This window comes from Harpia harpyja, chromosome 13 (assembly GCF_026419915.1).
Source record: "Harpia harpyja isolate bHarHar1 chromosome 13, bHarHar1 primary haplotype, whole genome shotgun sequence".
Lineage (NCBI taxonomy): Eukaryota > Metazoa > Chordata > Aves > Accipitriformes > Accipitridae > Harpia > Harpia harpyja.
Window position 1 is genome coordinate 6,453,104 of NC_068952.1, and position 12,491 is coordinate 6,465,594.

The 12,491-nt window shown below is 45.7% G+C and overlaps 1 protein-coding gene across 1 annotated transcript; it reads right to left on the reverse strand.

Annotated features, from left to right (window-relative positions):
• Positions 1-5,583: 5,583 nt before the first annotated feature.
• Positions 5,584-12,284, reverse strand: LOC128150133 (histone H3.3A). The gene is made up of 4 exons (XM_052806063.1): positions 12,155-12,284; positions 10,516-10,670; positions 8,898-9,051; positions 5,584-6,221 (listed from the first exon to the last, which is right to left on the reverse strand). Exons 2-4 carry the CDS (start codon positions 10,641-10,643, stop codon positions 6,093-6,095), a joined length of 411 nt encoding a protein of 136 aa, XP_052662023.1. The 5' UTR covers positions 10,644-10,670; positions 12,155-12,284; the 3' UTR covers positions 5,584-6,092.
• Between the last annotated feature and the right edge of the window lie 207 nt (positions 12,285-12,491).

Below are 12,491 nucleotides of genomic sequence, written 5' to 3' on the forward strand. Positions count from 1 at the left end.
GTTTGTGGGGTTTTTCTGAGAGAGATTTCTTGCCTTAATCAACTATGTGACAGTAGCTGTCCCAAACAGAAACCAGACAGTCCCTTCGCATTCCCTAGAGGTTTTTGCTGCACACAGTCTTTTATAGCAAGTCTTTAGCCTCTGCTACATGCACCGCTAAGCATCAGATGTTTTAAATTAAAAAAGACAATATGAACTGGATTAGGTACCATTTGATGAAATTCAGTAGTTTACATTAAGCAGATCAGCCTATGCAGTCATAACGGCCCCTTTTTAATTCTGCTATTGATAGATGTAGTGTTTTTCACACACTGAGCTAGTTTTTTTTGGCATCTTATTACCCAGGTCAGAAGATAACAAAGCCTTCTCAGATTAAAAAAAAAAAATAGTAATACATAAACAGTGGCTTTTTGTTCAGCAAAATACTTGCCTGTTTGTAGGCAAACCTGCCATAAACAAGTCTGCAACATCCACTTAGTGCAAAAAAAATCTCATCACTGAGGATGACTCATTATACATGGTGATGGGAATAATACACAAGTAAAAGCTGAGCCAACAGCTCCTCAATATAAACAGGGTGATCTGGACCCGGGAAAAACTCTCCTGACACTAGAATTCCTCCTCTGAATTCAAGCCTTTGAAGCCAAGTTACATGAAAAGTGTTTTTAACTCCTTACTCATTATGAAGACCAGGAAAAGTTGCATGTGTGTGTTTGCTATAGTAAGAAACAAAATTGCAGTAAACAATGCAATCAATGTCTTCAATCTGAACACTGCCTGTACTTCATTAAACCTTGAATTTAAAATTAAGCTCCAGAAGATAAACTGAAGTAACCCATCACAGTCTCAAGACAGGCAAGTGAGGCAGGAAAAGCTGGTATTAGAATGGTAGCACAGGCGTAAGTTTGGATTAAGCACATTGTGAAACTGAACCTAAACTGTATACTGCTAGGGAAATGGATAGTCCTAGTCTCCTGCCTGCTCTATCGCTTCAGATCAAGGGGATATGCCGACTCAAATTATTTGGCTAATTGACCAAAACCAGTGGTACAGGAAGCATGTGTGTGAGACACACTGGTTAGTCACATCAAAAAGTGGATTCAAATCACTAAGTGGTCACAAAACCCCATGAAAGCCATAGGGCAAGAATGCACATCCTGGGACAGTAATCCCAAATTACAAAATGCATCCCAAAAATTCACCAATGTAAAAGACTGTTAGTGAGCAGTTATTTTAACAGAAATAGTTGCACTTATTCTCCTTCCTGAACAAGATGGCACTACTAATTTCAAGTTTGTGCTACAACCTGTCACAGAGCAGGCATTAATGAACCTGGTCCCTGGACAGACTGCTGCCAGATGGGATAAAGGGCTGGATGAACCCAGCTCAGCAATGCATCATTTAAACACAGGTACAGTAATATTAGTTACTTCATATTGAGCAAGTTACTTTTCTGAACAAAATCTGAAATGCTGGGTTTAAGCTCAACTTTAGTCAAGCTCTCAATAAATACCAGTTGAATTTGATACAGCCACACGAGAGAGACTGATCTTGTATCTGAAGTTATCTCCCAGCACATTAATTTTTGACTTGGGTAGGCAAGCTTGCTTTTTGTGTTGCTAATACAAAGCATCCAACTTAAAAAAAAATAAGGTTTTGTATCTACTCGAGAAAACAGCAAGTAAATACAGCTGTTAACATTACAAGTCTACAACAAAGACCTAAAAACCAGCTTATCACATACCCCTTATAAAGGACTTCACAAAATGATTCAGAAATTGAAGTGTGGACATACATGCAACGATATGCCTTAAACAGATGTTCAGCCTTTGAGTACGTTTGTCACTAACAAGTAAGGAGCCACGTCACATCCATCCCTCCACCCAGTACAGTTAAACTCCTCCCCAGGAAGATGTCCACATGACCACAACTTGTTTCTAGTATTCAAAATCTCAGCCGCAACTGAATTGCCCAGGAAATAGCAGAATTGTTATGGGGAAAAAAAGGTAAACTATTTTAGGAAGTAAAGTTCAGCCTACTTCTTTTTCAGATGTGAAACAGGAACCTGAAGCCACTTCTTCCACAGAATGAGAATGCTTTAAAACATTATTACATCTCTCTCGCGTGTAAACGATAATTTCTTTTTGCAGAGAACCACGTGACTTAAGCAGATTTCTTTTTCTGTCACTGTTAAATTAGCCCACATTCAAGTTTGATGGTATTCCCTTTCCCTACAACTCCCAAACACCACAATTTCATAGAAATTTACATTTTTAAATATTACAATTTCTTTGACATATGGCAACTGTAGATACTAAGAATCTTGTAAGACTTTAAACAGTGCTTGCAAAACTGGCTGAGGAAAACTGTGCTTCTCTAAAAAACAACAAAAAAAACCCCAAACCAACCAACAACAAACCCTTAAGTCACTTTAAATCCATTAATATTTGTTTGTCAATAGTTTCCTCAAAAACGATCTCGCCCAACAAGCAGGCATATACAGTTCCGAGAGGACCACCCCTTGTTTTATCAGAAGAACATTCAGGACACCCAAAAGCAATAAAATGTTGTAGTGGATTGCCATCCTGTAGGTCAGCTAATTCCCCCCATGACTCATTTCCCCACCTGTCAGCTCCAGAGGAAGCAGCCCAGGAGACTAAGACAAGCTGCAATACCTACTTGGTAAATGCCTGCAGACTTTGGACTACAGGCTGATTTTCTTCTTAGCTGATGCCCAAACCTGCATATGCAGACAGCTAACAGGGCCACCAGCAGTTACTGCTCACTCCAAACAGCATGACGGACACGTGGCAATGTGCAAAATGGGGAAATGGCACTGATCAAAACACAATTCTTCAGTTATTTTTAAACACCACCACTGCATGTAACTGGATCAGAACTATTTTGTCCACTCTTCTTCACCCAAGGGAGCAGGAACCTGTAATCCTGAAGTGACCGAATGGAGTGCCAGCATCACAACATAAGCAGCTTAAAACTTAACTCTAAATAACATGCTGTATCCTACCTTCTCTAACAATCCACGTGTGCCCTAACTGTGGATCTCCACCACTTCCCAAAAACGTTTTTGCAGGAATGCTACTACACAAGGAAAAAAGATGATTAAACAGGAACTGTAGATGGTCTTGTTCCTCCTCCTCTGCAGCTTTTGTATTAACACCAATCCCCACCTTTTTGTTTTGCTCTTTCTGTATTGCAAAGCCTGTCTTGGAGAGACTCCCAGGTGCAAGTGAACTGTCAACTCTGGATGAGTTATGCCAACAATATTTAGACAGATAGCTTCCAAAATCTGCTGGGAAAAAACCCAACCATATAACCCCATATAACTAAACTCTCAGCATAAAAAAAAAAAAAAAAAAGTAACATCACCTTTTACACTCCCCTTCCTCCATTAATATTAAACAGCATCAGGTAGAAGATCCATCCAAAATTGGACTGGCACCTGACTATTCTGGCAATTTAAAAAAAGCAGTTCTTAACAAAAGCTGACAATTTAATTGTTCTTATTTTCATGCTGCTGCACAGTAAAGACAAAAAGATAGTGCACTCAGGGCAGGGGGTGAGAAAGCTAGAGATTAAGTTATTTGCTCAGCAAAACAGTGGAAAAGTCTGAAGAATGAAAATCTATCATGCTTGCAAGAACAAACAAGGAGTAGAGAAGTGATACCCTAAGATTCCTCAGGAATAAAACCAAGACAAGACCCAGTATCAATAGAGACACAGACAGCTAATCACTAACAGGATTCACATGGCATCTCTAGGACCACAACCATCACAACCAACAGTCTCAGAGGCAAAGTTTATCCTTAAGCTGCAGGTATAGCACTGCACACTTAAATGTTGTCAACTGCAGATTCCTGATCCCATCTTCCATTATGAATTCTTCTGCCGTGGACAGTTTAACTGCACTGTCAGTTAAACTGGGATATTCCTCACCCCAGTTCTCTTTTAAGAGAAGAGCTCAATATTTCATTTGAGTACCAAAATCTCTAGATTTGGTTTTCTAATATAGCTAAGGAAGAGAAAATTTAGTTCCTTATCAATACTTCAATTCCAGGTTATTAAACAAACAAAAGAAATCAGCCTAATTACCTTTTTGTGTAGGTGGTTCCAGCATTGTTGACTGATGCATGAAACAGAATTCTGAAGTACAGGACAAAACAAGTAGTTAATTATATTGAAATGCATTTACAGCAAGTTTAACAGGGTTGTTATCAAGTAGACAGAAGTGACATCTCAATTCAGTTAAGTCTCAGTTACTCACCGTTTATATTTTTATGGTTCTGGATGCTCCAAGACAAGTCTTACTTGATTTTTAGTAGATAGCTATGAACTGCTTGGCATCAAAAGGATGTGATCACATTTTGTCTAGCATTAGTTTTCTCTGTGACAAGCTACTCCATTTAAACAGGCTTTACTCCACACAACCCTGGCAAACAGCATTCATTACTAGAGCTGAGTAAGTTATGAATAATGTGATTTATTCTATAATTTTTGGCTCTCTGTTTAAGATGCCAAAGCAGATAATACATCTCTATTAATCCTCTTTGGAAATCTTCAGACAAATTTACTGGTGTGTTCAGAGCTCACTCAGAAACTCCTGAAAGAAGTTAGCAGCAAATAAGCTCTGTAGGGGTCTTAGCATAGAGGTGAAATCTGTTCACTGCCTACATATTTTCTTCTATGTAACTCAATCATTATCCGCAAGAGCTATCAAAAAGTACACCATATAACTCATTTCCAGACTGGTCCATCAGAATCCAAGTTTCAGGTGAAAAATTAAAACCAAGTTTTTATAGAACATAATTTCAGCAGTAAATTTCTTCACAGGAACTTTCATCAGCAATTGGAGGGGTGAATATAAAAAAAAAATTAGTAAGTTTCAAATGTGTGCTCCTGTCCAAGTACTGCTTTTATGAAGTATTGTAACAAACAAAAATGGTACAAAAGTGTCTTTTTGATTGGAGTGTACAAACTGAAACTGATCACACATGGACTAAGCTCTCAAACATGCTGGAGGGTGTGACTGAAACAGAAAGGTAGTCAACCAAAAAGTGAACACCTACAAACCAAGAAACCAGATAACAGAGTGTAAATGGGCTTAAAAAAAACAAGGAGAAAAAAAACCCACACCAAACCCAGAACACACCAAAAAAAACCCCAAACCACCACACCCCACCACTTCTACCATACTAACAAAACATGAAAATCAGAAATGCTTCCAAATTCAGCATTAAGTTGAGTAAAAAAGGAATCTAAACAGCAACAAAACTGCTTTTTCTTAGCACTGTAGCTTAGTTAGGGAGCTCAGTCCAGGTCCAGACTCTACCCGGTAATATACTCACCAAACCTGCTTTCACATGGAGCAGACAGAAATTTTACACTCTTAAAAAAACCCTCACATATACACTACTTCAGCCAAGGCAGTATCCCCAGTGTTTCCTAGATCTGCTCTAAGTGTTTAGGCCACATATTGAAGAGAAAAAAAAGAAGGGAAGGCCGATGATTTTTTTAATCAAATACAACCCACATGTAATATTTAAAAATCAAGACTAAAAGCAGGCATCATTTAATGTATTTTAATAGCAAACTTACAGGAACAGCACAGAAGACAGACAACATTAAAAACATGTACTTGCATGTAGGACAACTCAGTTAGAAAAGTATAGTGAATGGATGGAATCTACTGTATGATAAAAATGCTACAAACACCATTTAGTTGCCATTGATAAGAAATTTACTTGTTTAAAAAAATCCAAATGCTGGCATTGTCCAGAAAAATTTGACAGGTTTATTTATAATTTTTTTTATAAAGTTGAATTGTTGAAACTTGTTCACTGAAACATTTTTTTGACCGCATTGATGTTTTATGTCCCCTCGTTTATATTAAAAATCCACACACAAATGAAAATGGAAAAAAACTTGCCAATACCCAATTCTGTCCCCTATTTTTCCATTTGCAACCATATACTTAGGTACCTTTTAACCCCATGGAAAAAATATCTAACGTTCATTACTACCAATAACAGGAAGAAGATTTTGCTTCGAGAATGACAAACCCATCATGGTGAAGTTTAGGCACGCTCTCCACGTATGCGGCGTGCTAGCTGGATATCTTTTGGCATGATTGTGACACGTTTGGCATGGATAGCACACAGGTTGGTATCTTCAAACAGGCCAACCAAGTAGGCTTCACTTGCCTCCTAGTGTAGAAGAAAAGAGTTAAGAACACTTTCACTCTCTGAGCGCTGGGAGAAAAAATAATAATAATTCAAAGTACAATGTAACATGGCATTAAGTTTAGGCTTCTATCTTTATTACTCACAAACATCAAAAGTTTTAGATTCTCAAAAAATAAAAGCCTCCATTTTCTTATAAACCACCAAATATTCTACATCAAATTTGCGTACTACTGCTATTTGGTGAAAACATCCTCCAGAACACAACTGAACCAATACTCTGGCAGGACTCTCACAAGATACGGGGTTATCTTATCAAAAGGTTAGTATGTTTAGAAACTTCTCTTTTCAAAGGCTAGGTTACACGATTTGAGTGACTCGTCTGCTGCCTCTTCCAGAGCAAGAGCTATTGAGCATCAGGTGAAATTGGCAGGTGCTAGGGAACAGCAGAGCAGATGTTCCTCCACAACACAGAGTTTGGGCAGACAGCTCCTTGCCATAGGATACTGAAGAGGTGGCTTAATTCAAGAGTTAGCAGAAAAAATGTACTGAGAATTATTAGAAATAAGAGAACAACTCCTTTAGCTCAGGAACTCCTTGAATCACCAAAAATGGGACAGCAGTCAGAGAATTACCATCAGACACTTCTAGTCCTATACTTTCTTCCTGCCTAAGCATCTCCTGTCTACTTGGGGCACACAGCACAACCCCTCACTATCACAGAATGTTCTCACCTCGTATCTATGAAAATCATGGGGTCAGCACTTTGGAGCAAAAGGACAAGCCCTGTCCTGGGAAAACCACAGCCCTGACCACAGTGTTTTCCCTGTTCCCGAACAACTGCAGACAGGATTCTGGGTTAGACAGATGCTCAGTTGGACCTAATTATTCTTCTGGCTCACGCTAAGTTAGCTGCTATTAAGCCCTGCACAGCCATGGTAACTGTTTACACATTTTGGGGTTGACACAGAATTCTAACACCTAATAATCTCCTAGGAAGCATCTCGGCATGCTGGCATCAGACCAGCACGCGGACCAGGCCACAGCACACAGCTGGGGTGAGAAGGCAGGAATGATGGGGCTCTCTTATAGAAAGGAGGTTGAGGTCCCCCTTTCTAGAATACATACAAGAGAACAGCTTGTGTGAACCATTTCATTACCAGGAACCACCAAATCAACTTACTAGGTTCAAAGTTCCTGTTTGAAAACATAGATTATCTAACATGAAGAAAGAAAAATATTTACTACAGCAGATGAGGACTGTAGTCATTTCATATGCAGTAGGACATGGGTACCCCTAACACAGTTTTGCTAAATCACTACATGAAAAGTTAAGACACTTCACCAAATAAGCCATGCTGATGCAAACAACATGGTACTAAAGGGGTTAAAAGTTTGGGTTTTTTTTTTTCTTTTTTTTTTGCAAATATGCAAGCAGGAAGCACTAGGAATAGTACATGAACAAGTTCTATACCGACAACTCCTTAATGCAAAACCAAGAACGTTCAAACCAGCCTTCTGAAAATGTACTAACTACTGACCAAATTTTAATAAGCAGCTCCTGCTAAAGAGACACATAGGTAAACCTCAGAATTTAACAACCACCACATTCACTTACAGCAGTGAAGACAGAACAACAACTAAAAGCAAAAGCAGCAACTTTGCAAATGCACACAGTCACCTTTTGAAGCTAAGCATGTGCTCAAGTTTAGAGGATCTCACAGCATATGGCTTGGACCTTATCAAGCGGAAGTCATTAACTAGAAAAAGACCATTTTACCTGCATATCAGATATTCTACAGTTACAGACAGGTTCTGGAACAATGGTTCAACAGCAAAGACCTATCTTTAATTGGGAGTGTCTTTCTATCATAAGAGGGAAATGTTCCCATGATAAGAACAGAGTCTTGGAGGGGACCTAACTTAGATACCGGAATTTGGGCCAGAAAGAGCAATTGGTATTTCACCCTCAATATACTCTAAATAAGTTATTTAACTAATATATTAAAAAAATGTGTTTAGCACCAACTATATCATATGGAAGCACTTATTTCCCTAACCACGTTTAGATGTGGCTCATCAAGCTGTTTTTCTATAAAGAGCCTTTGAGGATACCAAGACCTCCATTTACACACACTAGAACAAGCTTTATACGATGCTTTCCTCTCAGACCGCATAGCTTTCAGAGGCAAAGGCTCTAACACAGCTCAAGGATAGAAGAAACAGATTTATCTTAAGGGTCTTAATAAGATGCACTGTTCTGCCAAGTGCAACTACCTGAGGGGTGGGGGCTGTTAAAAACAAACAACAAAAACAAACCAAAAAAAGCAACACCCCCCTCTCCCCAAACCACACTTGGAGCCTTTGTAAGGAGCTGCTGACCTCTCACGGCGTTACTTTAGCCTATGGTATCTATAGGGAATCACCAGGTCCACTCCGAGGAAGGGAAGGCTATGGGGCACATCTCCCCTTATCAGCCCCTCCTCCCCAGGAGGGGCCACACCCACCACCGCAGCCCACCAATCAGGCAGAGCTGGGGCTAACCCTAGAAACAGCCTGGCCAATGGGGGTGGGAGGCGGGGCCCTCCCATACCTTCAGTCTCCAGGTTTTAGGGGGTTTTTTGGGTGTGGGGGGGTCTTGCCTTCCCCCAGGTCCGCCCCCCCCCCCGCAGGGTGCTCCCTCCCCTCGGCGAGGCTCACCTGCAAAGCACCGATGGCAGCGCTCTGGAAGCGCAGATCTGTTTTGAAGTCCTGAGCAATTTCACGCACCAGGCGCTGGAAGGGAAGTTTGCGGATCAAAAGTTCGGTCGACTTTTGATAGCGCCTGATTTCACGGAGAGCCACGGTACCCGGCCTTTTAATTTTAAGGAATAAAAAAAGAAAGAATAAAGAATTAGTATTCAAAACATGTTCTACACCACCTTAAGAATATGGGTTCGTCTACTAAACTAAGCACCACACACATTCTGTTTCCACTAGAAGAGCCCCAGCATTTACAATACAAAACCAGTTTCACTGACAAAGGGTCCCTGGTTTCTCACTATCGATCTGTGCAAACTTCCACTGGCCCCAGCAGGGATCCCTCAGGCCCCGACTTCACCGAGGGAAGAGGCGGACAGCACGTTAGCTAACCGATGCTAATGCATCTCAGGGCGGACGCGGCAAACCGCAATGCTGCCGTGAGTTAGCTGGTTCGGCTGTAACACAGGTGCCCTCCTAGCCGTCGGCCCGACAGCAAGCACAGTTTTAAACGGTTCTTCCCCAAGACGCTGTCAGTATTCACAAAACTAACAGAATTTGTATTCCGTGTTGTATTATCAGTACAAAGTATCTAGCGTACTTCCCGGTGTTAGTTTTGGTGTCAGAAGGACAAATTCAGATTAACGATGCACTTTTGCAGACTCAAAGTCCATCCGTGAAATTAATACCACATTTACTTCTGTGGAAACTTGGTATTTTTCCTACTCCAGGTTTACTACCTTTCTCCCAGTCGATTAATTCTGCCTCACACCTGCAGCAAGAAGACTTTTAGATTTTAAACCCACTTCACCTCCCCAGTCCACTTTTTCCCCATGGAACATGTACACCGAGCCCGTGAGCTGTTACCGTTCCACAGCGAGCAAGGACGGGAAAAATTCATCACTAGAGGACCGTCAAAAAGATCCGCCGCCCGTTCCAGCCTATATCCTCCCGCCAACATATAGACAAACGCCTGTATTTGGGACGACCAAGCGCAGGGCAGGACCGTTCGGGGAGGCCCCGCGCATCCGTGGGCAGGTCGCGCCCTCGCGTGGCAGATCACCGCCCCTGCACGGCCGTCACCGCCGGAACGGCGCGGAGGACGGATCTAGACCTTTACAAGTCAATTAAGATACGCCGGTAACAATAAAACTTCGCGGCGGCGCGACCCTGCTGCAGCATTTCAATAACCAGAAGTAAAAAATAAAATAAATTTAAAAAAAAACTGCAGAGGCGCGTTCGCTGTAAGGGGGGCTGGGGTTTTTTGGTTTGGTTTTTTTTTTTTTTTTTTTTTTTTTTAAGGCACTGGTACCAAAACACCCGAAAAGGGGCTAATGATAAATCCCGGGTCGATGCCCGCGCTGGGCACTTTCGGTATTTTTTTTTTGCGGCAGGCGGGGACCCGCGCGTGCGGCCCCGGGGAACGGGCGGGCGAGCGGAGAGGGAGCGCAGCGCGGCAGCGGGGAGAAGCCCCCCCCTCCCCTCCCCGGCCCCGCGGGGGGGGGGGGGGGGCGGTTGGGGGGGGGGGGGGTGCGCTCCCGGTACCGGCCCGTCGCCGCCTCTGCGCGGCGCTGCGTACCTGTAACGGTGCGGCTTCTTCACCCCGCCAGTAGAGGGCGCGCTCTTGCGGGCGGCTTTGGTGGCGAGCTGCTTGCGGGGCGCCTTGCCGCCGGTGGACTTGCGGGCGGTCTGCTTGGTGCGGGCCATGCTCCTGCCGACGTCGCTGCCTTACACCTGCCGGAGGGGAGGGAAGAGGGGTCGGCCGCCCCGCTCAGCGCACGCCCCCGCCGACACCTGCCCGCCCACCCCCCACCCCCCCCCCCGCACCCCCCTCAGCGGGCGGGAGGGCGGCCCCCCGCCCCGCCGCCCCGCGCAAGGAGTCCCTGCCCGCGGCCGCTGAACGGCGGGGCGAGCCGTTAGCCTCGGAGCCCGCGGCCGCCTAACGCCTCCGATCGCCAACGGGAAAAAAAAAAAAAATTAAAAAACTTAAAAAAAAAAAAATTAGAAATTAAACGCCTGCCGATGGCGAAATATTAAAATACAGGGGTTTTGCCCACGAATTCAATAGTGAGGCGGCGGCGACTGAAGCCGAGCAAGCCGCCCGCCAGCAGGCGCGGAGAAGCGGCTGTCGCCTCCCCCCCCCTCCGCCGGCCGCCCGTCACCTGCGAAGTGTTTGCAAATAACCGCCCGGCAAACATCGGGGGGCTGGCACCCGACCCGCCGCTTCCACCCGACGAAAACCTCCTCCGAAACTGCGGAGCGGCTGAAAGCGGAGGAGCGGCCCCCGCCAGCCCTCTGCCGGGCAGCCCGGCCCTCGCCGCCGCCCGCCTGCGCTCCCCGACCCACCGGCAACGGCAGGCAAATCGGCATTTATGGCGCAAAAGGGAAAGGGTCCGGATAAAGTGCGAGAAAGCAACAAACTTTTTTTTGGGGGGGGGGGGGGGTGGTTTTTGGGTGCCGTCTTTCTCTTTCTGTGTAACTGCTTCCCCAAAGCTGCCTGGCTCCCAAGCGCCTCTCACAGGCAAACTCATCTCCCAGACCCAGAACAAAATGGAAACAATCACGAAATGCAGCCCTAGTCCTTTTGCAAAGGAGGAAAAAATAAATTGCAAAAAATAACGCCGAAAAAATCGCAAGGAACTCCAAACCATGTGGGTGCAGATGAAGGGGGAGGCAGCGGAAAAGTTTGCACTCGAAAACCAAAAAATCGCTTTGGGTTTGGGTCGTTCCTTCGGCGAATTTCTTTCCCTTTTTATTGTTTTTTATGCAATAGGAAAAAAAATATGGTCGGTGACCAGAGAAAAGAGACAAGATGGTGAAGCTGAGCAACAACTGTGGGGAGCAGGGGAAGGAAGGCAGGAGAGTTACCCTGGGCTGGCGAGCGGCTCCTCTTTGCGGCCGCTTCCCAGCCCCGATCCGGGGGGATGTCGGGCTGAGGAGGCAGCTAAGGGGCCGGGGAGGCTGCTGGTGGGGGTCTGGAGCGGGGGCGAGGGGAGCAGAGGGGGGCAACGACCGCGCGAAGCGGGGCCGGGGGGTGCCGGCGGAAGGGAGCCGCTCCGGCTGCGCCGGGAAGGCGGCGCGGGGAGGAGGACCCGAACCGCCGCCGCCTCCCGAGACCCCCAAAAGTTTGTGGGGAGGGTCGGGGGAGGGCGGCGGGGTGCCGCCGGGGGGTGGCGGGGCGCTGGGGGGGGGGGCGGCGGGCGCGGCGCCAGACTTACCCCGTCCGCTGGGCGAGCGCGGCTGCCGTGCGGGAGGGAGGGGAGGGCGGGCGAGCGGGCGGGCGCGAGGAGGAGCCGAGGCTGCTGCTGCTGCCGCTGCTGCTGCTGCTGCTGGCGGCGGCGGCGGCTCGGAGCACAATTGAAAGATGGCTGACTCGGGAGGGCCGGCCCGCCGCTCAGCCACGCCCCCGCCCGCTTCTCCCCGCCCCGGTCCCGCCCGCCCGCCAATGGAGCACAATGGAGGGAAGGCGCGGCCCCGCCCACGGCTCCGCCCCCCTCCCTCGGCGCCGTGTGTACAAACACAAAAGACACGCCGCGCGCGCGAGGGGGATTCCCT